At 43.8% G+C, this 27,957-nt stretch overlaps 1 protein-coding gene across 10 annotated transcripts in view; it reads right to left on the minus strand.

The window, feature by feature from the left end:
* MED12L (mediator complex subunit 12L) overlaps positions 1-27,552 on the minus strand; it is a 317,585-nt gene extending 290,033 nt beyond the window's left edge. For all 10 annotated transcript variants that reach the window (XR_005058495.2, XM_037008243.2, XM_037008239.2 and 7 more), the window contains exons 1-2: positions 27,419-27,552; positions 665-769 (exon numbers count right to left, since the gene is read on the minus strand). Coding sequence is in view for 9 of the 10 variants with exons in the window: in XM_037008243.2 (XP_036864138.1) it covers positions 665-769; positions 27,419-27,517 (204 nt within the window). In the remaining variant the exon portion in view is untranslated. The remainder of the gene's footprint in view (positions 1-664; positions 770-27,418) is intronic.
* Between the last annotated feature and the right edge of the window lie 405 nt (positions 27,553-27,957).

The following is a 27,957-nucleotide window of genomic DNA, read 5'->3' on the forward strand; positions in this document are numbered from 1 at the left end:
AGAAAAGAATGCCAACTAACAAAAGTATGAGGAAAGACAATTAGAAAACCACATTTTCCACCACCAGCAAAATAAATCATTCAGCAGGAATTATCAATCGATGCTAAAATCATAGGATGAAATTTTATTGGAGAATAGGATAGTCATATGGTCTCAAAGTATCATCCTGCAGAGATAACTACAAGTAAAAGGTGACTTCTTTTACAGTGTAAGGAGATGCCAGACACCACCTTCCATGACCAGACTTAGTATAACCAACAACAGGGCAAGTTGGCATAGCATGTCTTCTGATATGCCATGTAGTTTTCTTACTAAAAATATTTAACTTGAATCCTGTCATAAGAAAACAATCAGACAAATCTAGAATGTAAGATAAATGACTGGACTCTTCTAAAACAGCAGTTCTCAGGGCCCAAAATCCAGAACATGAGAGAAGGTGGAGAGCAATACTGTACTAGAATAAAACAGACTGATGAGACATTACCACCAAATGCAAAGCATGATCCCTGACCGGATGCTGGGGCAGGATGGCATACAGGATATTTGGGGGAATGCTGAATATGGACTATGGCTTAAATAACAATAATTTATCAACATTAACTATCAAGGGTGTCAGATACACACACTTTTTCAGAAGTTGTAGGAAATAGACAATTAGTATTACCTTTGATGGGTTAATTACAATATTTCTGGCTGAGCCATGTTCATCTCCAGTAAATGCCGGCTGATTGTTGAAGCCTTGCTTTACATTCACAGCAGTAAGTTCATCCTGTTCAGGAAAAGGTAATGATTAATCAGAAGGCTGTAAAAGCTCCAACTTCACTGGGCATACTGCCTGAGTAATGACTAACTTCGCTATACTCTGTAGAGCTGCTGAACACACACCAAAGAAACTAAAGTTTAAAAACCAATACATAAATATGTAGACAGAGAAAAAGTGAATGTGGCAGTGTTGACTCCAGGTAGAGGGTAAGCAGGTGTTTGGTATACTATTCACTTTTCTGTAAGTTTGACAATGTTTAACTAGTAAGTTGGGAAAAGGAACAAAACCCCACACCACACACAGAAACATAAAATCATAGCACTTTTTCACTAGAATTGTTTCTAAAGAGTCCATCATTTGGCTCTCCCTTCTTTGCCAGTCCCTATGCACATCCTTATTTTATGTTCAAGGAAACTGACTCATTTAATTTACTCAAGACTCCACAGCAAGTTAAAGACAGAAATGAAGGTTTCCTGGGCATAAGCACTGTGATAACCACACAACACCACAACGTGCAACTCAAGGGAAGTTTAGAGCTTGCAAAGTTTTTTTACACATCTTAGCTTGCTTGACAGTAACCACTCTAACGTAGATGGTAGGCATGTGTGTTCACATCTGCTTACAGATGAGAAGAGTGAGGTTCACTAAGGTAGGGCAGTAACTGCACAGAACAAGAACGGAAATCCTGTCTCCTCACTCCTAGACGAGGAAGAAAAATTTCCATGACACATGTCACCAAAGTACAAATGCCATAGGAAAATATGATCTAAAAATACATAGCTACAACTCATAGTAGCCTTAAAAAGGTCTCCTACTGGATAGATATGGGCAAACTTTTCTTCCCAAGGTCATAACACATCAAAAATAGCCCAAAGCTTTAAAAAAAAAAAAAAAAAGGCCTGTGCTGCACAGATCATTGAGTTAAAGAACTAAATCAGAGTTCCTAAAGAATAGACTTGAAAGAATAAAAGGGAAGGACAGGTTTGAGTAAATGAAGCTATCTTCTGCTCCCCTCAATCCAAGCCAAGAAATGGTCTCAGTAACAGTTGGGGTAATGGTAGCCACAGCACAAGGATATGAATATATACTTGTTCTTCATAAGTAAATGATGCAAGTATAAAATGAGAAAAATCAACTGGATGACATACCTACCCTGATTAGACAGGAAGCCTTAGGACAAAACAGTTTATGGCATATGAGCACCTGAAAGGTCACCGTGGCTAAGAACCGAGGTCTCCTGAAGACATGCCGTGTAACCTTCTTTAGTTGTCTGTGATCTACCTAATACCTGGGTGAGCCACTGTTCTGGTGGGCTTTCAAAAGACCCCCGGCTACAGGAAGTCAAGCTCAAGGTCAATCAAGTCTCCTCCAAGCACAGGTCACTGAAATTGTGATCTGCACAGAAAGTAAGTTGCACACAGGTATCTGAAGACATCTCAAATTGCTCCCACATTTTCAAATTAATTATTTGAAAATCTAGGGCAAAACTACATAATGCATATTTTAAGTGAGAAAGGTGTCAGTCAAACCAGTGCACTAACAAAATTTCTGTAATCTCAGAGTCAAAGTAAGAAGGGGGACAAATGGGATCACGAGAGGAATGGGATGAAAAAATTGGATTTTCATCTCTGATTTATGGTCACAGTATTATAAGAAACATTAATTGAGTAACAGCATATGTTTTTACTACAAATACATTCTGGCTTAATCAAGAGGAAATTGTGAGGCTTTCAATATGACAAGTTAGTTTCAATTAGTGCTGCTTCATTTTCTATTCTAAACTAATACTATTGTATTTGACTGCTAACCACTGGTCTGGAGAGACGAGCCCTGGGCACACGCACACACACACACAAACATGCACACACAACCCCCAGAATAAGAACATGGAACCATGGTTACATGTCTGTCAACCACATCAGAGTTTCCTCACAACAAATTTTCCACACAGGTACTGTTGGGAACTTTAAATACCGAAAACTTTTTCATCTTGCATCTGAAATTGCACAAAAATAGATCCAGAATCCAACCACTTCTCACCACCACCACCAACGCCTTCTTTGGGTCAGGACCCCTATCATCTCATGCTGTGACATTGCAATGGCTCCTAAACTGGTCTCCTCCTTGCTTCTATCCTTACCCTCTGAATGCCATTTTCAACACAGCAGCCATGGGGAGCTTTTTAAAACTGAGACCATGTAACTCCTGCACAAAACCTGCATTAACTCCCCAACTCAGAGCATAAACAAAGACCCTATAATGTCCTACAAGTCCCTATGAGATCTGGTCCCATTACCTTTCTGACTTCATCCTTAACCACACTCCCCTTTGCCTACTTTATTCCAGCCACACTGGACTCCATGCAGCCCCTCAAGCATGCCAAATGGAAATTCTCAAGCCTCAGAGCCTTTGCACTGTCTGTTTCCCCTGGCATCCACATAGCCAATCCCCAAACCCCTTAAGTCTTTGCTCAAATTCACATTCTCAATGAAAAATCTGATGACAATATTTAAAATTGGGGCCACTCATCCCATTTCCTTCACCTCCCAGCATTCCTAATCTTTCAATAATCCATAGCACTTATCAACCAAAACACCATGAAATTTACTTACAACATGTACTATCTGTCTCTCTACCAGAAGGTAAGGTCCATGAAACCAGAGATCTTTATTTCATTCACAGATACCTGCCAAGTACTTAGAGCGGTGCCTGACACAGAGCACACAAAGGCATTCAGTAAATATTTGTTGAAAGAATAAGTGAATGATAACGTGTTTTGAGCAATTAAAATAAGCATATTCTGAATCACTAATTCCATTTGTATTGATGCCTAGAACCACTTAATCACCCAGAGCAGTGGCTCTTACACCATCAAGCCCAATGCACCATCCTGAAAACAAATACTTTATAATACCCTTTTTCTGAGTCTGAAATGAAATTCATAAACAATAACTCACTGGTACTAATATTCTTTTAAAAATCAATATAATGCCCTCACTCTAAAATTTTTTTAAGGAAGTTATAATAACATAGGTAATTGAAAACACTCAGGCACACAACACTAGACCTTCACTACTCAAAGTGTGGTCCGCAGGCCAGCAGCACTGGCCATCATCAGGGCTTGTTAGAAATGCAAAATCTCAGCCCCGTTCCCATCACAATCTGCACTTTAACAAATTCCCAGGTAATTTATTCCCACTTTAAGCTTCGAAAAGTTTGAGAAGTACACCATATGCTCTAAGAGACATGAAGAAATTGTGTCTGTTCCTATTCCTAGAACCACCTTAATGCAATAACCACAAAACACAGCCATCAGGTATGCTGCACTGCCATTTCAAATAGTCAGAACAGCATGATATGAATTTTCTGAAATGGTGAAAATTCTTGGTAAAGCTTCAAGCTAATAAAATCTCCTCCAAGTATATTAAAACATAACAGCTCTTTTCCTTGGAAACTCAGCATATATTACATGTATATTAAAATCAAGCAAAAAACAAACCAACCACACCCACACTTTGAGATCATATGTAAACAGAATCCCAACTTAAACAGAGAGTAGGAAGCAGATTTAGATCCGGTGGCACATTTGACAGTCCAGTGGGATGCTGGGCAATTCTTCATTGAGCCTGACTGTCCACACTGAGGCCACAAGGCCCCCCACTGACTGGCAGGTGCACCCCATCACAGCAACAGCTAACACCTGCCCCGTGGACTGCCACCACACTCTCACTGAGGACCCCAGACCAAGCGCAGTTCTTACCTTTTCAGAGCCCTGCTTCTGAAAGGGGGAACCAGAGGCTCCAGGTTTAAGATACGCTGAGCTTCAGTGTAAGAGCTGCTCCTGCTGCAATACCACGCCTTGGGCTGCCCCACCCCAGCTGACTACAGGCCACCTGCTGGCTGGCTCACAGCTGTGGCTGTAGGTGGTGGTGACGTTGACAGCAGTGTAAGGACAACTCTGTGGCAAGGCACAGAGCAGGGAGAGAGCAGTGGGTGTGTCCAGGGTCTGCCATTTTGAACCTCCAGCCCCACTTAACAGTGTCCCTAAGCAAGCTCTGGGACTGTTCCTGTGCCTCGGTTCCCTCAACTGTAAAACAGGAATAGGGACTGTTTCTACTACTATTTCCATATCCCAGCTGAGAAAATAAAGCAGAGAGGTTAATTACCTTGCCCAAAGTCACACAGGGGTAGAAAACTCCAATGAGTCCATGTTCCCAACCATTATACTATATGAAAATGGCCAATTGATATTACTGCTACTGTCATATTTCTGGTTCAAAAAAGTGATAACCTGAAGCTCCAGTAAGCCCTCAGATAAATGAAAGGACGGCTTCATTAATTTAAAAGACCTTGGCCTCTACAGTGGCTCTTAAACATTTGAGAGAATCAGAGAGCATCAGAATCCCGGGAAAGGTTTGCTAAAGCATAGCTTCCTGGGTCCCGCCCACAGATTCCAATTCAGTAGGCCTGGGGCCAGGCCTGATAATTTGAATTTCTAACAACTTCCCAGCCAGTGCTGATCTAGGGACCACATTTCAAGAACCACTGACATAAATACTGGAAATTTATGGCCACAGGGTACTCAATTACATCAAGAAGCAAACAGAGTCAAAACAGAAGCTTGGGAGTCACTTCTGTTTGAGGTATATTGATACAAAACTGGGTCAGCTTCCTAGAGAAACTAAGTGAAAGTGGATAAAAACCCAAAGCATTGCAACCACAACATGAACTCTGATGGTTTACTTCCTTCCTAAAGCTTCTGAAAAGGGTAAAAGTCACCAGCAAGAATCCAAACAATGACTTAAGATTCAAATTCCGGAGTGTTTAGTATTGTTGCTTAGCCAGTGTTTCTTTGGTAATGCAACAACAGAACCCTTTTAAAGGAAAAACATTCTCTCTGACCCACGGCTGTCTGTAGACCCCAATCTGGGAAAATGGGTTAGGGACATGGATACTTAGTGGCATTAGACAGCATTAAGAAATTCAGAACAAGAAGTAATGGGTGCTACATGAACTCAAACAAGAAACTTTTATGACACTTTGCTTTGAAGGCCTTTGCCAAATCTAATCAGGCAAAAATAGAAGGAAAAGAGTCCAGATTTTGGAACAGCATGCCTCTAAAATCCCCAAGCCAGAAACTGTACACAAACAGCTTCCTCTTGCACTAGGTTTGAACCTCTTCAAAGATTTTTCTAAACAAAAAAGGATAACCACCAAAATTCTTACAATGATCCTTACAGAGATTTAAACTTGTTCTACTATACTTAGTCAATGATATGCTTGTAATAGAACCACCAGCCTTTCTTTGCCTATTTGCAAAAGGGAGACAACCAAAACCTCCAAAATTTGGGGCACACCCAATCATTAATTGGGGTCTTATTCCTAGGCCCTGGCTCTGGGCACCCGATCAGCAGTGCCAAACATTTTCCAGTAAAAGCAATCCTTATGAAACTAAAGAATTACCCATTGTACAACATGGAGAAATGAAAGAAGTACTTTTAATAACTATTGGGACAGGGGAAGCAACCATGAATTCAGAGGGTTTTAAATGTAGTCATTTATCACTAACAGCATCAAGGGCAAAACACTGTATACACATGCATGAGACCTACTATTTACCCAGCCAAGAGATGAAAGTAGCTGATAATATGAATTCCCAGACCTCACCCACTGATGGAGGGCAGCAGGGCACCACCTGGCTGCACATGGATCCCAACAAGTTTGTTTAAAACAGAATTGATCCCAAAGTAACCTCAACATGGAGAAAGGAGGACTCTCACACCTTTTGTCATTGATTTCATCTAAAATAATAAGCCTTAAAGCCATTTTAGGCCATTTTAGGGAGACAGGTACCCAGAGACAAACAAGACAAACAGAAAAAAAAGAATGGCCTAGAAATTAGCCCCTGTTCATATGGAAGGCCAGGGTTCATTCTGCATTTTCATATTCTATATTGATACAAAAATCAGACCTTCAATACTTTGGGTGAACTCCAAATACATCCATACATCTGACACATTTACCTTGAACTTCAGAAAATGATCTTAATTTTTTGGATCACTTCCAAAGCAGTCTTTTTATTTTTTGTAGGAAAGCCAGGGTAGAGGCCTTTATTTAGAAATAAAGTGAGAAGACAAAGCTCCTGGCTCACGCCAGGAGGGGACAAGAGAGCTCCGCAAAGCAGTCTTTTAATTTCAATAAAGCATTTCATTGGGAAAGCGAACAGAATTTGATGGTAGTTTGGAACTTGGTTAAGCTCTTCCTTACTCTAAAAAAAAAAAAAGGTCACTTTAGCACAATTTTCAATGACCATCTCCAAAGCAGACAATAAATGCATGCAAACACATACACAGACACACACACACACTCAAGCTCCTCCAGATTTTTCATCTAATGCACAGAACATGTGCAGAGATGCCGTTTCCTGAGTCACCTAGTCACGTCTAACAAACTAACTCAAAGACTGTTCAATGAATTGGATGGAAATGTCTACCAGGAATGATAACGCTCCAGCAGAAAAATGTCTCTTGATGTACTAGTCAGGCAGCTATGTTAGCTAGGGTGTTAATTAAACGAAATTAAAAATAAAACTGTATATTTTTCCTAGCCTTGTCCAACTCTCCCCAAAAAGAACATTCTCTCAGACCCCAGAGTACGTCTGCAGATCCCAGTTTTAGAAATGAGGCTATGGTAATCCCCACCATAGATATACTTAATGGTCTATGCAACACAGCAGATAGAAATGACCCAGAAGACAGGGAAATAATCCTTCTCTCCTCATACCTCAGCATTAACCAATTCTATCCATACTTCTCTAAAAACATGTCTCACATGTATTCCTTCCTTTAAACTACACCACCTCTCTAAGCTGTGGCTGCCTCCTGAGTGGGCCTTGGCCACTGCTGCTTACACATTTCCTTTCCTCTGTCCATAATTTCACATGAGTCCAGCCTGCCTGGTGGCCTCTGATGGATCTACCTGAAATAGGTTTTCTTTTCTGCCCTCCACTATTCAAAAGCTTTCCACCTTTTATTCCCCAGAGCAGGCTGATGAACAGAAGCACCTAGGCACAACACTCTGCAAGCTCTCTGTAACACCTGTGGACCTCCTCTCCACCTAACGCTGGCCCCACGTCAGAGCACTATGACCTAGGCAGGCACTCAGTGCCCTGAACAACCAAGCTCCACTTCCCAGGCTTGCTTCCATTCCACAGGGTTTGAATCACAGCCCCTACTAGTGACAGGGAACAAGGAACTGACCTCTCTACACCTCAGTTGTTTCCTCTGAAATGAGACAAGAATAACTCAAAGGGATGAGGTTACATAAGATAAAATGTACAAAGAGTTTAGCACAGTGCCTGGCCCCTATTAAGTGCTCTATAAATGGTGGCTACTGTTATAAAAACTTCAATCTGTTTTGTATTTTTATATTTTATCTCTCATTTAATCTACTTAACTACTATGTCCCTTCCCACATACATTGTCTTTTTAGCCTCTAAGCCTTACATAATGCCATCCCATTCCCTGGAGTACATTATCATGAAATCTTTTGCCCTCTTCAAACCACAACTCAGGGCTCCCCTTCACTCTATCAACTAACAGCTAAGTATACAGGACTGTGCTAAGTACTGGAGATTCCATAATGAGCAAATTACAAGTGTGATAAATGGCCCAGGGAGAAGTATGATCTGCTTAGAGAGCACAGAATAGGGGGCTTAACCTAGTCTAAGAAGTTAGACAATTCCCTGAAGAAGTGGGCTTCGAGCTGAGCTCTAACTCACAAGTAGGAGTTAACTAAGTCAAGAGGAGGACCCTTACAATGGCAAGGTTGACATTTTGCATGAAGAGATATGATATTAACTCATAAGACTGTGAAGTTAGTGATGTATATTGAAATTTCTACAGCAATTACAAAAGAAAAAAAATGTGGGGAGGTTAAATATAACTATTTAAAAAATTTAGTAATTCAAAAGAAAGCAGAAGACAAAGAAAAAAATAGTGAAATGGCATCCCTAAATCCAACCATATCAATTACACTGAATGTTAATTAAATGTTGATGAACTAAGATTCCAATTAAAAGAGATTGTCAGAATGGATGAAAAAGCAAAACCCAACCACATACTGTACTTTAACTGTAAAGACAGTTGACAGTAAATGGATGGAGAAAGATCTGTACCATTCAAACAATGAACATAAGGGTGCTGTAGTGGCTTTAGTAATACTGGCTAAAGTAGACTTCAAGACAAAGAGCATGGTCAAAGATAAAGAAAGGCATATAATGATAAAAGGGTCAATTAATCAGAAAAGTATAACAATCACGGGCATTCACATGCCTAACAAGTTGAGAGAGACAAGAGGAGCATGTATAAAAATGGCAGGACTGGGAAAATGAAAGAATGCTGTCATATCAGGAGTAGGGGATGCAGGTGTGAGAAGAGGCTCAGCTGTGGGTGGGCAGAGATGACATGGGGTCTTATCAACCAAGTGAAGGACTTCTGGCTTTATCATAAGAACAGTAAAGGGTTTCACAACACGGGAGTGACATCATCCAATTTGAGTTGGACACCTTGTCGAAGTAGGGTCAGACTAAATTGGAGTCTGTGGCAACGGGATTGGGAGTAGTTAGCAGGCTCCCAAAAGAATCAGGACCTCATATGATGGTAGCTAGGACCAATATGGTGGTGGTTCGAGAGGTGAGGAGAAGGGGGAATAGTAAGGGATATTTAGGAGGGCTACTGAACAGGACTTCTGTTGATGTGTTGGATGGAATGACAAAGAATGAGACTGTCAAGGATGTCCACCACATTTCTGGGATAATAATGTCTCTTAGTAACAGGGTACAGCAGCAGTGTTGGAGGGTTTTCTGGAGGGAGGAGGTAGATCACAAGCTCAGCTGTAAATACTACGTTTGAGGTAGCAAGACAAAACATTCCTTATGGGCACTTAGGTAGCCAAGCCTGGAGTTCAGAGACATCTAGGCCAGAGTCATGAAGTTGTGAGTTGTCTGCATGTAGGTAGCAACTGGGTGGCTTAGATCACCTAGGGAGAGACAAGAGAGAGAAGGGACAAGGCCCGGCAAAGACCCCCACAAAAAATCCGAGATTGATTTCATGGACAGGTAGAAGAGGAAAAGCCTTCAAAAGAGACTGAGATGGTGCAGCCAGAGAGCAGAGAAGGAAACCAGGAGTGCTTTACCCCAGAAGCCATGAGAAGACATGGCTTCACCCAGGCAGAAATGAACAGGAGCAAAGTGCTGCTGGGAACCTGGCTGTTGCATGGGGCCTGACCCTAGAGATGTCTCAGTGGAATGACTAGGGCAGAGGCCAGACTGGAAGCAGTGGGAAAAGGAGGAGGTGAAGGCGAGACAGCACCCAGAATGCTTTGGGGAAAATTTGGAGAAAGAGAGAGATGGGAAAATGGGGTCATGAGAGAGCGGGAAATCTAAGACGGGAGGGTCTTGTGAATGTTTTAATGGCACCATTAAGAATCCAGTAAAGGAAGTAGTTGAAGATAACAAGAGAAAATGGAGATGGCTGACAGCTTGATGTTCCTGAGAAAACAGCACCAAGAAGGCAAAGTCCAGTACCAGACCAACCCAGGACACGCCAAAGGAGGTCTTGAGAGGGCCTGCAGGCAACTGTTAGAGGCGAATTGCATACCACAAAAAAGTCAGTCAGTCCTAACCCCTGTGCCTGTAAATGTGACCTTATTTGGAAAGAGGGTCTTTGCAGATACAATCAAATTAAGATGAGGTCATAGTGAATTGGGGTGCGTCCAACAGACTGGTGTCCTTCCAGGAGAGACACAGAGGGAAGACAGAAGCACCCTGGAGCGCTGCTGCACAAGCCCAGGGACACCGGTCACCTAGCAGAAGCTGGAGGGCAAGGAAGGATCCCCCCCCCAGGGGCTTCTGGCAGTGGCCCTGCCTGCAGTTTGGACTTCCAGCCTCCAGAATGGTGAGAGGATGAAGTTCCACTGTTTTAAAGCCACCCAGTCTGTGGCATTATATTACGGCAGCCCTAGGAAACTAAAACATACATGCAGGGGAGGCTGAAGCCCTCATGGCAGGATCACCCCCAAAATCAAAAATTTGGCAGCACAAGAGGACCTTCACTACAGAGTCTACACAGCTGGGAAAAGCAGCATCCGTCACCTCTGTGTAAGTGGGACCCTCCACTCCCTGCACCACAGCAATAGGGACTGATTTCTGTTTAATCTCTTTTAAAGGAGCTATCATTTGATACCTTTTTGAGAAGTTTTTTAAAAATGGGGAAGGGGTTCCCCATAGCAGCCAAAATCTATGCAAGAGAAGACATTGCCACCAGCCTCCTGAAGAGGGCCAGGGAAGGTGCCAGACTGACTTAGGGGAGCAGCACTCCCTGAAAAGGCAAACCAGCACTTCTCCCACCCCCTTCTCTAACACCGGTGCCACAGCCGCATCAAAGCCACATCTGAAACTCAGCTCTTTGCCTCCACCCTCGTCTATACCGCCATTAATATTCACCCCATCCAAACCACACCTGCAGGCCATCAGTCATTAATGGTGGGGAGTGGGGGTCTAGACAAAATTGAAAGGCTACCAGCCTCACACCTGTACAGAGTAGCAGGCTAAAAGAGAAAAGAAATGAGGCAACAAAAATACCAGTCCCTGGCCTTTCAGCAGCACATTCATGCCCAGCCTCATAACAGCCAAGTGGCTTAGGCAGGATGGGTCCCCATTTACAACGTGAGAAACTGAGGCTGGGCAGAAGTGAAATGGTTATATGGCCTTGTGAGAATCAGGCCCCCAGCAGGTCTAATGTGTTCTCCAAGCCAGTGAGATCTTTGCAGAGATCAGTGTGCTTCCAGCCAGCCTAAGCTGGAATCCTGGCTCCCTTTCTTCTGTGAAATGGAGGTACCTCCACCTACCTCACATGCCTATTGTAAGGAGTAAGTGAAGAATCATGTGAGGCATTCAGCGCAGTGACTGGTATATAGTAAGTACTTTAAAAACTGAGTCATCATTGTCGTGTTTTGTATGGCCAGCACATATAGGGCCAAATCATCACATGACCAGGTAACTCATTAACTCTCTGGTAAATTGGATGGAAATGTCCAGCGAGGGTGACACGTTGAACACGAGGCTCACAGAGGAGCCAATTCCCAGTGACAAGCCTCCCTCACCCTACCCGTTAAGTGGCCTAGTGGGACAGGGAGCCCCTCCTCCCCATTTTAAAGTAGGAGAGCTTTGACTCAAATTATGTCTAAATATACTTAGTATTTATTCCACTCTTATCTAAATAATTGTATCCATCAATTCATATTCAAATCCCATTGAAATGCATGTCACTCTCCAATATCAAACACCTGGATATGGCTCTCAGACTAGGAAAACTGCACGAGAAAAATACTTGAAGTTTTAGATTTGCATAATCATAAAGTAGCAAAGAGGACTTAAGGTATCTGCTGGTTTATCCTGCTCAGGACTGTATTTAAGGCAGACTCAAAAGATAGTTTTCTCTTTGGAGCTCCCACTGCTCAGGTAGGTCACAGTCCCATACAATTCTTGCACTGTGATCGCATCTAATGTCAACTCTTCCTGTATATACTTTTCATTTAGTACTAAGCAGGCCTCCCACTGTGCTAGGTGATCTGAGGGCAGAGAACACAAACACAAACCATAGTTTCTGTCCTGTCCTCTGAAGTTCACTATCTAGTGAACTCACACTTACCCCCTAACCTGGCTCATTTTGTTCACCCTTCTACCCCACGCCTAAATTAGTCTCTAACCCCATAGCTGAGAAAACAGCACTGAGAAGACAAAGTCCAGTACCAGACCAACCCAGGACACGCCGAGGGAGGTCTTGAGAGGGCCTGTAGGCAACTGTTAGAGGCTGAATTGCATACCGCAAAAAAGTCAGTCAGTCCTAACCCCTGTGCCTGTATATGTGACCTTATTTGGAAAGAAGGTCTTTCCAAATAACACACCTGTAGGAAGGTTTGTCGTGAATTTCCCCAAATGAATTGCAGATTCATGAAAAAGCAAAACTTGCTGGGTGATAAGGATACAATGAATACCTGAAAAAATCAAATTAAACTGCAGAATACCCTTCTCCCTACCCGGGAAAAAGGGAACAGGGACTGCGGGTTTCTCTTTATTTGTGGTGGTGGCAATCTTGGTCATTTGTTTAAGGTCAATTACTTGGAAACAGAGAGGCAAAGCCTACAATTGTGAGCTAAGAAAACAAATGTCCCAGCGTCCGCCTCCCAAAACGTAGCCTCAGAGCCTCTGTTAACACCTGCCAGCCTCCACCCTTTTTATTTTGGGGAGGTTTACTCATTCCCACCTCTTCTATGGAGCTTAGCCAACCTTCCAAGCAATTCTAGCAATTAACCACCACCAAAGCAGCCCACGAGGACATGAAAAACAGGTACTGAAGGCGAGATTAAAGCATGGGACAGGTGGTACAAACCAAAGCTTACATTCAGTCACAAGACCTTCAAGTAAACTAGTTCATGCCAGAAGGCACAGGGTGAATGGGGTGGGGAGTCTGAATATTCACTCTAATCCAGCAATCAAGTAATTTCAGATTACCTGTCATATCACTAAAGACACCACAAAAGTGTGTCACTTTGAGGTACTCAAGCAACGGCACCTACCATCCAAGAAATCTGAGGATTTTCCACTCTCCTCTCTTCTTCATAATCCTTTGACTATCTTGCCACCAACTGTCCATTCTTCCTCTCCAGTCCTATTTAAAGCCCTGATTAGTCAGGCTCTTTTTACTTCACGCTTTTGGTCACTACAGCCGTCTCCCTCGCAGCCTCCCCGACTCCATTCTCCGCCGACTGGATTTATTAGGCATTAGCTAATGAGATAAATCTGACAGCAGGGCCACGTGAGCCCATCACCAGCCCCCACGCCCCAACCTGTGGGGCCTCCAAGCCTGATCGTGCAGGCGCGGTCCCTGTGCCCCTGCACCTCACTCATCCCACCTTCAATGTTTTCTTATGAAGGGGGGCAGCCTGCCCCCACTCACTCAGAACCTGCCCCTCACACCCTACATCCTCCAGTGAGACCTTCTAGTATTCCAACCCTCTCTTTTCTAAACTCAGGCAGCATTTTTAGCCTCACTATATATAGAGAATGGTGACAGCAGGGGCTCAGAAATCCAACTCCATCATTAAGCAGCTAAATGATCTTGCCAAGAATCCCACCCCACCCTCACCCATGCCACCCACCCCCGTGCCTCAGTTTCTTCATCTGCAAAAAGGAGATAACAGTACCCACCTCAGAGGCATTTGAGAGGCTGACATAAAACCAAACTTGTAGAACAGTCAGAATAACCAACACATTGGCTGCCATGATATGTGGCACATTACACACCATACCAAATGCATAATTCTTTGGTTTAAAAATAAATAAATAAAACTAAGTTACTTTTTAAATGTTTTCTGTGTGCCAGTGAACCAGATATTATTTGCTAGACCAGTGTTACTTAGAATGTGGTCCTCTGCTATTGGTCCTCAATAAGAAATGTGCAAAAATTTGAGAGTAAGTGCTTGCAAACTTTTATAGCGATTTGACATTGCCACTACACTCAAGTGGCATTTCATTTTTCTAGTAATTCATTTTTATCACATACTTGTATCAGTCTGCAACAGATTGAAAATTAATTTTAAAAAACTGGTCCTTCACCACAGATGTTTTGAGAAGCACTGTTCTAGAGGGGACAGAAGCAGATTTCTATTTCTCTTCCACGCCCCCACATCACCTAGCAGAGTGGGAGGCATATATCAAGTACTAAGTAAATGAAAATGTAACTTCAAAAACATTTCGATTATTTAATAATGACTGAAAGCAGATTTCATGTGAGTGCTCAAAATGTAAATAGTCTAATTCATGAAGAATCATTTTTTTTTTCAAGAGGGAGTTGACATTTAGCCTACAACTGACCCAAGAGTAAAACCAGCTTTGAGGCCAAACATATTTTTCATATTGCCTACTAACACAGCACTATGTGGAGCTTAAAAAAAAAGACAAAAAAATAAAACCCTGAGCAATGTCAATATTAACCTTCCTCACAGCGCTCAGGAGAAAGATCAATTATTTAACACTGCCTTGGACACAGTCTTGATAGAGCCTCCATACCTGTATGGGAACCAGCATCTCAGCAAAAAAATTTCCAATGACACTTCACACAAAATACATTTTTATTAGCTCTTCACTCCTGCTGCCAATGCCTGAAATGGGCCTAATCGCAACGACCTTATTGGATTAATCCATGAATGAAATGGCTGAAAAAGGAAAGCAGCAAATTCTACCAATTTTAATTGACAGCAAGGCGGCATTTGCATAGCTGAGCCGTGGCATGCTGGATGGGAGCTGAAGGCTCAGTTTATTCCTGCTGAAGAAAATCGTTGCACATTCATACCGACTCTGGAAATGCCTATAGGAAATTCAAGGTAAGAGGGAGCCCCGTGACACTGCTGCCTGCCCTCCCTCTGCCTGCCCTCCTTTCTCGGGGCAGCCATCCATAACACTGTACAATAGGTGTCACTCCCTTTGCGACCTCAATGTCCTGGCCCCAGGACCAAGTCAGCTTTGCTCTAGCAGATATCCCTTCTCTCTCCAGTTCTTTTAATTTCTCCTCTCTCAACTGTACCCAAAATCCACAGGCATGTTCAAGTTTATAGATTCAATAAACTCTTGCTTTATTGCACTACTTCCAATTCCTCTGAAGATCATGTACCATTTCACTTCTGTGTCTTTGCCCAGAAGGCCTTGTCACGTGAAAAACACCCACATTTCTGAAGACTTTTTTAATCCCTCCAAAGAACTGACCCCTCCCTCATTTGTTCCACCACTCCACTGAATCTTTTAATGACTTTACTGCTGTAAGCACAGGACCTTCCTCTCACCACTCAAAGTTCACCAAGGAAAGGAACCATGTTTTATAGTTCCTAGTGTCACCATTCCCTGTACCAGGCTTCTAATAACCATTTGCTCATAATGACTACCTGGTTACCAAATCCTGTCAACAAATATTTAACTCCTACCCTCTCCTTAACCCGATGCTCTCCTTCCCTCTGGTTATCAGTGGGAGATAAAAGGGCCATGGTCCCTCCTTCATGGGACTTACACTGGTTGGGGGACAGAACAGATAATAAATCAAACACGAACTGTGTTGCATGCTGAGGAGCAAGTAATCACTTTGCAGAAAACAAGGCAACCAGGTAGCAGGGGACACACATGTAAAGGTCCTCACAGGAGAAACTGCTAAACTCAGAAGCCAATGGAGTTGGACCCTCACCCACTATAAAGTCTCCTTTTGGGCCCCTCATCACCCCACACCCACTGCTCAACAACCCATGAGAGTTCTTGCTCATGTGGTCCAGAAAATTCCTGGAGAATTCCAACATCAGGGTCTGCCTGCTCCTCCATCAGCCATGACTTCAAACACCTACACACACATCACACCCAAATCCAGATTTCCAGCTTCTGCTACTGTACATTTCACCTGGAATCCCCAGAGGAATTTCAAATTGAAAACATTCAGAAATGAATTCATTCTCTCCACTCTCACCACTGCTTTCCCTTGGAAAAAAAATGAGCAAGTTCTTTTGATCCCTATGGCATATTAGTTTGGGGACCACCGTCAAGCCACCTACTCCACTGTCTTAGCCAGTGTTCTCATGACCAAGACCTCTGCGGGTCCCAAGAATTTTCCAACTATACTTTGTGTGAGGCAAAATTTTCTTCATATCCTTCAACCAAAACAACATATTGTGACAGAGAATTAGGTATGAGAGTCCAGATATTAATGATAGATATTTGCAAAGATGTAAAACAATGAAGCTCTCTTCACTTATTTTTTTTTGTTTGGAGAGCTAATTACTGTTCATAAAAACACTTTTAACATGAAATGGTTATTTTTTGACCAAATTAATATATATTTCTAAAATTTCTCGGTTTTGATTTCAAATACAGTAAATATTGAGATATAACCTACATAAACAAGAGCTCTATGTTTAAGATTGTAAATGGATCTAATACCAGAAAGTTTGGGAATCTCGACCTGAGCTGAATATGTTGGTATAGTCCTGTGCTCGCCCCTCTCACCTCACACATCTACTTGGTCAATTCTGCCCTTCAAGTAACTGTTCTCTTAAATCCTCTCTTCTTTCTTCCCAAGCCCTGCAAGCCAAAAAAACAGACCCCCAAAAGATATGATATCCACATCAAATCCTGGAACCAGTGAATGTTATCTTATTTGTTAAAAGGGTCTCTGTAGACATAATTAAGTTAAAGATCTTGAGATGGTGTCATCCTGGATTAGAGCGGTAGGCCCTAAATCCAGTAACTCGTGTCCTTAGAAGGCACACCCACAGAAGAAGAGACACACACAGGCCATGTAGAAATAAAGCCGAAATTAGACTGATGTGGCCACAAAGCAGCCAAGGAACACTTGGAGCCACCAAAGGAGGGACTCCCTGCAGAGCCTCCAGGGGGCGTGCAATCCTACCCACAGCCCTTCCCAGCTTCTGGCCTCCAGAGCTGAGAATAATTTCTGCTGTTTCAAGCCACCTAGTTTGTACTGCCTCATTATGACAGCCACGGGAAACTTAAGAACCCACCCCCAGGCCTGGATTGTCAGGGACCACCTAGCTAGTCAGTCTTTCTGCCCCAATGGGACCCTCAGAGACACTGTCCCCTTAAACTGCAAACCTTAGTCATCTTAAATCTAATTGCCTTAACACCCTTGAATGGCACCTCAGTGCCTCCACCATAATACCCAAATGCTCCAACATAGTATAAAAAGGCCCTCAGAACTTGACCTTGTCTTCCTTTGCCACTCCAACCTCACTCTGGCCAGCACACCCACCCCATGCCCAGACCCATAGCCCAGAACACATCCCCTCTTCCCAAAATTAATTTCCTTTCACATCCTCAGTCCCATCCACTCTTACACATCCTCCAAATCCCTGACTCAAAAATCTCCTGTATTAGGTCCTGTCAAAATGCATCACTCCCTCTTATTTCCACAGCACTTTGTGCATTCCTCTCAAAGAATCTACGAACATTGTATTCCTTATTTACAGGTCTGTCACACCATCTAGATCAGGGTTTCTAAACCCCAGAACTACTCACAGTTTAGGCCAGATAATCCTTGGGTGGAGGGGCACCTGTTCAGAGTACTGGAGAATGTTAGTGACATCCCTGGTTTCTACCTACTAGATGCCAGTAGTGCACACATGCGCGCACACGCACACACACACGCGCACACACACACACACACATAAACACACACATTATCCCAAAATGTCTTCAGACAGTGCCAATGCCCAGGGGCAGAGGCAGGGGGGGTCAGTTTCAAATGATAACCATTGCTCTGTATTGAAGTCTTTGGGGCCCAGGCCCACACCCAGTGCTCCTAGCACTCGCTTATCCTTTCATTCACAAAAATATTTTAAGTCCTAAGTATGAACCAGGCTCTGCGCTTGAAGCCAGGGACATAGTAGGAATGAGAGTCTTAGGCCCCGCCCGCATGAAGCTACAACTCGCTAAGTGCCTACAAGGTCCTCAGTAATACTGGCTGAATGACTGAATTTGTTTGGCATATATATATAGTGTTTCCCTAGAAACATGGAAAGTGAAAAAACCCAGGGGCTAAAATGTTTCCTCTTTTCTGAGGGCTATAGCATTTGGTAACTAAGGGGATCCATCTACACAGAATGCCCTAGAAATAGGCAACTGGTATAACGTGTATTTGTATGTTCAAGAGAGCTACCCACTTGGTTTTCAACCAAGAAAACAAAAGCTAGATAGGATCTAACCACAAATGCCAGTGTTAGAGTTATGCACACTAGAGACCAGGGATTTTGCTGGGAGGTTCCCCACAAAGACAAGAGTACCTGAGCTTCCAGGGTATTCTCCCCTCTGCCGAAGAGACACCACACAAGATTCTGACAAACTGAGAAGATGAAACTGTGAGCTGGACAGCCCAGCTCTCACAGAGGTACTTGGTGCCTACAATGCAGAGTAATTGTCAATACCAGGGCAACATGAGGGGCCTTACCAGAAGCCAAGGCTGTGTACAGAGGGAAGGCCAATTAAGGTGCAAGAACAAATCAGGGCATACAAGTGCTTGGCCCAAATCTGCCTTAACAAGTCACTTGAACCTCCCTGGGACTCAATTTCCTTTTGTAGTGAATAAGAAAGTTAGAACCCATCTTTAGGTTCCCTTCTAGCTCTGAACATACCTGTTTCCCAAAAAATGGCCCAGACCCACAGAATCTCCCTCTCCAAACAAAACACAACAAGGCTCTCTCCCTCCCTTTCCACCAAAACTCTTTCTACCAGAAATGGAAATAAATAAAGGGGCTGTTTCCACTTCCCCTCAGCTTCTAATAGGCACTGGGCAGAATTTACTGCCTAATGAGCAAGATGCGGATGCTCTTCGCCGCTTGCTGTATACTCATTAAGACAGAGAGGTGGAGAGTTCTGGGAATGTGTATTCTCATGAAAAAAAGGGCTCATGCTGTGATGATTTGAGGGTGCTGAAATATAAATCAGAAGTACCATGACACCATTAGAATGCTTCTGGCTACAAGAAATTAACAAGTCCAACAGTGGTATAAACCATGTGATTATCTGTTGTGTACTTAACAAGAAGTCCAGGCAGAGGCGGTCCCAAGGTCAGTTCAATAGCTTAACACCTTTATAAACCTACTTAAATCATCTCCTGTGTTGGCTTTTCATCCATAAGCTTGCTGCCTCATGGGCACAAGACAGGTACCCTAGCCCCAACTATCATAGCCTCTTACCACTTTTCCAAAGATGGGAAACTAAAGTGCCACCAGGGTATTAAGAGAGGGCATCCTTCCCCTGTGCCTGTACTACTTTCAACAAGGAAAAATTCCTGCACCATTAAGTCCGGTACATTTTCATTAAATCTCTTTAGCCAACATTAAATCATGTGGTCACTCCAAGCTGCAAGAGAGGCTAAGAAAGTGAGAATCGGAGTCTTTAAAAAAATTTCTCTGGTGGGCAGCAGGTAAGAGAACCTGGGGTAAAAATGGCGGCAGAGTAGCCCACAAAGCACACAAACGACCATACCCAGCAGTGGGCTGGTAATTACTTAACAACCAGCTTCCAACAAATAGATGAACCATACTTGGTAGGATCTGCCAGTTTCCTTGGTGTAAATATTCCCATTATGCCAGATTTCAGGCTACCAACATGACAGTAACCAACTCACAAAATTCCTAAAATCTTCCACAGCCAGCTGATGCAGGCATGTCCAGCACACCGCTGCCTGCCTCACACTGGGCAGCGATTTAAGTCTACACTGCTCCTTCATAATGAAAACGTTCCAGCCGGGTATTGTTGCCTCCTGCTCATAGGTGAGGAAAACGACGCAGCAGCCCAAATGTCACGGCCCATGTGGCAGGTCTGGCAGGCGCACAAAGCAGCCCTCACGTGGACCTCACCACACTGCTGGCAGCATCGGGTGTGCCAGGCTCTCTGCTAACACTGCCAGACCCCTCTGCAGCAGCTAAAGGGGCGCCAGCTTACTTTGGAAACAAAACAACAACAAAGACCCATTCCCATAAACCAAATCAAAGTCACCAAATAATTATCCTTGAAGTTTTTCCTCCCATGACAATAGTGCAGAACATTATTGTTCTACCTTAGAATACAAACAATACAAAAAAATAAAATGACCACCATCCTTGAGATATAACAATTGTTTGCATGTAGATTATGTAGACATGTATATTTTTTAAGTAGAAATCATGCTTTTTATAACATATTGACATATTTCTTTATTATGTTATTTTCTAGAGAGGATAGTATAATGAACATCCCTATTGCTGTCCCCCAACTTCAGAAAGTATCTAAAGACAATTAAAAGTCCAAGTGTCTCCATGTTCCTCTCAGGGAAGAATGCGTAGGAGGCAGACACCTCCCTCTACACTTTCCTTGGATTTCTCCCTTCACATGGCTGTCCCCACTCAAGAACCCAAGGTCAGATTTTCTCCAGGCCACGCCAACCAGCTCCTTTCACCACTGCTCAGAGAACAAAGCTAAACCTTTAATCACGTCCACTCTTCCTATGGATCCCTCCAGCTCCTCTAATTCCTGCCTACTCTGTCAGAGCCCCACTACAGGAGTTCAGAACTTCAGCAAAGCAGAACTTCAGAAGAAATACACCACAATTCTTGGAAGTTTCCAAATTCCACTTACTCCATTCCTCTACTTCAGCGTTGTTTTCCCCCATATGTGCACACAACCACAGGAGGCACTACTAACTGGTTCAACCAATATCCCAGGTCTCTGCTCATTGTCATCCTTTCCTACCTAGCACTCACCCAAAGCAGTTAGCTTTCCGGACCTCACTTTCTGGTCCTACAACTTCCTAAAGGATCACATTCCATCGCCACAGGTACTAGCCTAAGTAAAATACCCCACCATCTAAAGGCCTGTGGCTGCACCCCAAATTAACAGCTTTACATGAATGAGTCTCCAAAGAGCACAAGCTCACAGTCAAACATAAAACTCTGCAGCCTGACAAACTCAAAGAACATCCTTCTGGGACAAAGCAAGACCTGCTCCCAGGCACCCCAGGTTAGCCAAGTACACACATTAGGGAACTATGGCTATTTCAGGACCAAGGCATGGTATTCTACTCTGCTGTGACCATGTACAGAAAAAAAGCGTGTGCTGGGAACCATGGTTATTAGCATCAGACTTCAGAGAGGAAAGTAGCTAAACTCACTGGCACTATTTTGAACCAAAAGGCACTACTATTTCAAGTAGTATATGTGTTTTTTGATTTTAATACATTCAACAGTGGAAAGCAGGTAGGAATAGGGGGGAGTCTAGTTTACAATACTCTGTACAGATAAAGACACAAACTAAAGCAATTGTTCTCAAACTTGACTGTGTTTAGGAATCCCCTAGAAAGCTTGTTTAAAATGTAAATTCCTCAACTTCCTTCCCAAAAATTGACTCAGCAGGTCTGGGGTGGAGGGGGACACATGTGCATTTTTAACAAACATCTTTGAGGATTCTGCCTCAGGTGGTGGCAGTCCTGAGAATCGACAGCCACCTGGGTTCCTCCTCTACCACAAAGTTTGGATGGAAACTCTTCAGTGAGCAGCAGGAAGCAGGGCCTCTGACCCAGTGCTTCCCACACTGATTCTGGCCTAAGAGTCTCATGAGGCAAGAGTTAAACAAGCAGTTGTCCCTTCCAGAACTCTGGTGTTCAGGGAGGTCTACGATGGGGCCCTGGAGTCAGCCAATTTATTTCAGGGGGAAGCTTTCTCTCTAACCATCTCTGTCTTTTGGTCCCCCAGGCAACTGGTCAATCTGTCCTCTCTTCCCAGGCAACTTTATCAACAACTTCCCTCTGAAAGATTATAAGAGACAGATTTTCAACTCCCCTCTTCCCACCTCCCCAGCTGTCTCTAATATAAGCATTTAATGTGTTTTAAGAGTTTTAGATGTTAACAACAACAAAAACTAACAGGCTCTACCAAAATAAAACAAGCATTGGGACAGTTAAATGTTATAAATACAATTGCTCATTATGAGTTCCTCCTGCATTTTATTCATTTAAGAACTATTTACTGAGCACCTAGTCTAATCTTAAGCACTAGGCAATTCACAACTAGAGACACCTTGGACAAGCCCCTGCTATGGAAGGAAGACCATGGAGAGAAGAATCAACCAATAATGCAATTTCAGACAGTAACAAGCACTACAAAACATAGTAACACAAGATAATGACCTGGCATAAATGAGGGAAGCTGGGTTAACAAGAAAGGCCTCCCTGCGAGTCTAAGAACCAAAAGACAGAAAAATGACTGCAAAGGCAGCAAGGACAGGAACCTAGACACAAAAGAGCTGGGCTTGTTGGAATGAGGGAGATGTGGCCAGTGGTCAGACCACAGAGCCAGGAGGGGGATGAGGATGTCAGGAGGTGGTGACTCAAGGCCCAGAGGCCAGATCCCAGCTGCTAGGGTCTTGTGGGTATTACTTGAAGTGCAGTGGGAACCCCTGGGATCATTTAACAAGGGAGAAGTTATACCTGTACTGAGTGCCATCATAGGCAGGGAAAGTTAATCATGAGGCTTGTCCCATGTCCCTGCCCTACCTCGCCATCTGTGTACCAAGCATGGTTCAAATCTCATTTTATCTTCCCAAGAACCCCATGAAATAGGAACAAATATGAACTCCATCCCATAGGTGATATCTGAGTTAAACAGGCAGTAAGTGATGAAGCCAGAACTCAAAGCCAGGCAGTCTGCCTACACGCAGTGGTTGTGGAGGTGAGCAAGTGCCAGACTGATAGGGCCCCGGAGGCCTAGGTAAGGAGTTTGTGTTTTATTCCAAGTGTAATGGAAAGCCTTTGGAGGACGAATAAGACTTCCTGGCTCATTCCCTTAGACCTGAGCTAAGAGAGAGCAGAGTTTCTGGGAAAAGTGCACCAAATCCTGGTTGAGGGAGCTGCTGAACCAACTGCTGCGACTTCTGCAGGACACAGACGTCTGATCTGCCCTACCTACGCCAGGCACGACTCCAGCCCCTGCAGAACCGGACGCCTTCTCTTCAGGTCAGGGTCCTCAACAAGGGGCCTGAACCAGCAACATCAGATCACCTGGAATCTGTTAGGAATGCAAATTAAGGGGCCCTATCTCATACCTATGGAATCTGAAAATACCAGCCATCTGTTTTTAACAAGTCCTACAGGTGATTCAGATGTGTCAAGTTTGAGAACGGCTTGCAGACACCACCCTGCTCCAATATGGAACCCTACACCCACCCCTCCCTGCTGGTGGGCCTCTCTGGTTCCTGATGTCTGGAAATCTCACTATGGCCCCAGCCTATTTTTCTAACTAATTTCATTTCCTGAAATATTTACTATTCCAACTGTTTAGGCCTCTTCCCCAGGTAAAACTCCTCTTCCTGCCTACTTGTAGGGTTTAATTTAGCTTTCATCCTTGTAGCCTCCAAGGTAAATGTCAACGATGATTTCTGCCTTAACCTAGCCTTTCCCTAACACCCTTCAGTTACCAGATCTCCTCCTTATTCATTCGTTTCCACTTTAATTCATACACTGCAACAAGTATTCATGCCCACACATCCCAGGGATTAACTGCAGTAGGTGCCAGGCACTTCAATGATGCCCAAAACAGCTCTCTCATTCTTGTCCCCAGGACACTGACCCTTTAGTGGGGCATGGCAACATGCAAATCAATACATAATTACAAATGATACATTAGGCCTCTGAGGAGGTCATTGGGCTGAGGCCTGAATAATGAAGGGGAGGCCTGACAGTAGTTTATAACAGCAAATAGTTGGATGTTGAATCCATGCCAGACTCTAGTCTAGGTGCTTTACATGTATTATCCATTTAATCTTCCAACAACCTGATGGAATAGGTGGTATTCTCCTCCTCTCTTTAAGAAGGGAGACTGAGGCACAGGGAGAATAGTAAGTATGTAAACAGCAGAGCTAGGATCCAAACCCAAGCAGACTGGCTCCAGAGCCTGCCACCCAACCACAGGCTAAGGTGAGAAGAGTAAGGGAGAATGGTAGGGAGGCAGTAAGCAGAAAGGTATCCAAGTAGACAAATCAGCATGTGCCAAGAGCCCTTGAGCAGGAAAAAGTCAGCCTGAAATAGAAAAGCAATCAAGTATATTGCTGAAACTGAGGAGCAGTGGATGGGTTGGAAATATATTTGGGAATTGGACTGGACATCTATCTTCACAAATGTGTTATGGGGTATAAGGGAGAAGGAGAACTCAAGGATGTCTCCCACTTTTCTAATTCCCTGCTTTCAAGGTTTGAGGACAGTCTGTGTTTCCAGAGGGCAAAGTATTATAATATATAATAAAGTCCTGTGGAATGCTGATGCACAGAAAGCTCTCCAATGAATATAATTAATCAATCAAGCAGGTCAAGCTTCCAATCCTCCCACCAGCACTACCACCATCACCACTTTTGTTGGCCATACTTGTCTGCATGCTGTCTACATTCACAGGTTCCAACCTATCCCCTGGGAGCTCCTTTCCAGAATACTATTAGCACAGGCTAACAACAATGAGTTACCACCACAGTAATAAGTATAGCTTCTACCAGGAGGAAGGTTTTTCTCACACAAATGTAATGCATTTCAAACCAAGGATTCTCAAATATATCTGAAAAGCACTATTATACTAATTCACAAATGAGAAGTTATACAACTTTCCCAAGGCCATACAATTGCAAAGAGGTTGCGCCAGAATCCAAATCCAGGTCTGCTCAATTGGAAGCCTACACTTCCTCCATTAAATCAGCATTTCCCATAATGTGGAACACACATCTTCATAGAATACAACAATGATTTTCAGGTGCACAGACGAACTTTTTAAAGTCTTAATAATTATAGTTTGAATACATATAACCACATATGTGTATAAAATATTAAGTAAAAAAATATGTATGATTTCCTATAAATTTTACATTACATATATACATTTATGCAATATATATATTACATCAAATCCATGACTCCACGTGTATTCCTGCCTAGGAAACATTTAGTTTCTTAAAAGTCAACTTAAAGAAAACATTAGAATAAAAGTATAGGTAATCAGGGATAGGGCTGAAATCTTGAGGCAATACATAAATAACTAAGGTTTGTGAAACACTGCTAACCACACCACCACCCAAGAACAGACAAGCACCTGTTCCATACTGTATTCAAATTTGGCTACAGTCACACATAACTTTGACTCTCTGCTCCAGAGAGATGAAATCTTGGCTGCCTTGGGGGAAAGGGAGTAACATGAGAACAACACTATTTAACATAAATCGTCCTTAATACAGTATTGGTCTTGACATAAAAACTGGTTTGGTGGTCCAGCTCCTCTGCATATTCACCACACATCTGGATTAAGTCAGGGAAGCTTTCCCTGGCCTGTTTCACTTTGTCAAAAGGAAGTTATATGAAGTAGGCACTTCCAGTTTTAGAATCCCATAAAATGTTAAGACCCTAAGAAGCAAAAATATTATTTTCCAGAATTGAAAAGGCCCCAATCCCAAATTACAAATGACCTAAGAAATAAATGAGAAATAAGACTGCTTGGCACCACACCCCAGACCACCATCCCTTAACTGGAGAGATGCTATCAGCTACGCTCTCTCTGGAAAGATGTGGCAAGACATTAATTACAAGATAATAAACATCAGCCAATCCATGTCCTTGTCCCCACCAAAACTTTAAGAATTTCTGGTCCCTCATTTTTAAGTGATTAACTTTCTTTACATGTGGTCCTTGGTGTCTGTTACTTCCAGGATTAAGTCCTGGGTCAGAGTTACAGGTAAAGAAATGGGTGGGGAAGAAATCTGCAAAATTTCATCACATTATCCTCATGGTAAGCCCCTGGTGAGAACCACCTGTAAAAGCTTCCCAGCTCCATCCTAAATTACTCCGTGGGTGCTCACACATGTTTAAAGGGCTAAACCTCTAAAGGGAATTGTCACTCCTTAATTTCCAAAAGCATTCTTCCTCTATTACTGCAACAGATATAGTTATCAAAAGGAAAGTCTTAAGGCCCCCTTCCTTGCCCTCTTTAAAAAGCCCTTCCTGTGATGTCAGCAGGCCTGTAAACTTTTTAATAGAGGGTTTATTAGATTCCAGGAAAGCAGTTCTGAAATGTGCTCACTTCATGTTTAGCTAAAGAAAACAGAGGATGGGTGGGCTGCATTTGGCAAACTCAGAAAGCACAGCCGGGTAGCAGGTGATCTAAATAAATAAATAAATAAAATGCAAGTCCCTGGGCAAACTGTGTAGCCACGGGTGATGATTATAACTGGAAAGTTGTTACATAATTACTTGTTAACTACTGACAAACACATACATGGCTACAAAATACCATGGTTACTCTAGCCATTGAAAGCCAGCTACCTAGTCCAAGAGTCAAGGTTTCTCCAATTAATTTCATTCAAAGAATTAAACAATCCCAGTACCTATTCCCTTCCAAGGTAACCGGACTGCTTTTACACATACAAAACAGCCTCCAGCAATTAAGCCAAGCGCCTCTAGGGACGAAAATCAGGTTGCCCCTTAATACTGATTTTTGTAAGGGAGATGCAGAAAGAAGTACGTTCATAGAGCTAAATATTTATCACCTAGATAAAAACGACTTCACTCCAAACTGGAAAATTTGAAAAGAGAAGTACCCCCACCCCCCACCTCCGCTCAGTTGGCCCACAACACAAGACCTGTGTTGGATGTACGGCATTCCAACATTTTTCAAAAAGTTTACAAGGATTTACCGAAGCGGCAGGAAGAAAAATAAAGCAGGCAGAAGTGGGGGGAAATCGAGCAGGAGCGTTTCGGCAAGGAAGAACCCAGTGAAGCTCCCGGCGGTGCCGCGCAAGGCCCGGTAACAGGGAAGCGACCCGGCACCCGGAGAGAGACCGCCCAGTGGAGCGAGGGACTGACAGCCGCTCGGTCTCCGCCGCCAAGGGTCCCCCAGCCTCCCAGCCCGATCCCCGCCGCCAGTCCCCCTTCCCGACCCTTCCCCCGCAGCGCCGGCGATGCCAGCTGGGCCAACTTGGCCCGGGTCAGCGCTGCGGAGCGCGGCCCCGGTTGCCGGGGAGGCCGCCGGCGCCCTTACCTCTTTCTGCTTGGGGTCCTGCGGATAGACGTCGGGCGGCCCGAGCCGGGGGCGTTTCAGCGGTCTCTGTTCATAGCTGAGAAGCCCGAAGGCGGCCATGATCTCTCATGTTAACCGGTGAAATGAATGAGAGTTGGAGCTGGAGCAGCCGCCTCTGAGCACCAGGGAGCAGCACTTTGCAGACAGACTCCCTCTCTCCCCCTCCTCGCTCGCTCGCTGTGGCGCTGCAGGCAGGAATAAAGCAGCTGGATGCTGCCGCTGACCGGCACGCAGACACGCACTGATGGGGGCAGCCCTCGGCGGGGCCCCGGCCGCGCTGGAGCCCCGGGACGCACCGCTCCAGTTGCGGCGGCGGAAAGGCTGGAGGTCCTCCTGGGTCCTTCGCGGCGCCTGTCTCCAGTACCCCCCCCTGTCCCCAGGGGGAGGAGCAGCTGATGGGAACGTGTGACTTTTTTCACCAATGGACCCAAACCCACCCTAGCCGGGCTCAGGGTGGGAGCGGAGGAGGGGCAAGGGGGGGTAAAAAAAACTTTTCTTGG

The sequence above is a fragment of the Manis javanica genome, chromosome 3, assembly GCF_040802235.1.
Source record: "Manis javanica isolate MJ-LG chromosome 3, MJ_LKY, whole genome shotgun sequence".
NCBI classification, from domain to species: Eukaryota; Metazoa; Chordata; class Mammalia; order Pholidota; family Manidae; genus Manis; species Manis javanica.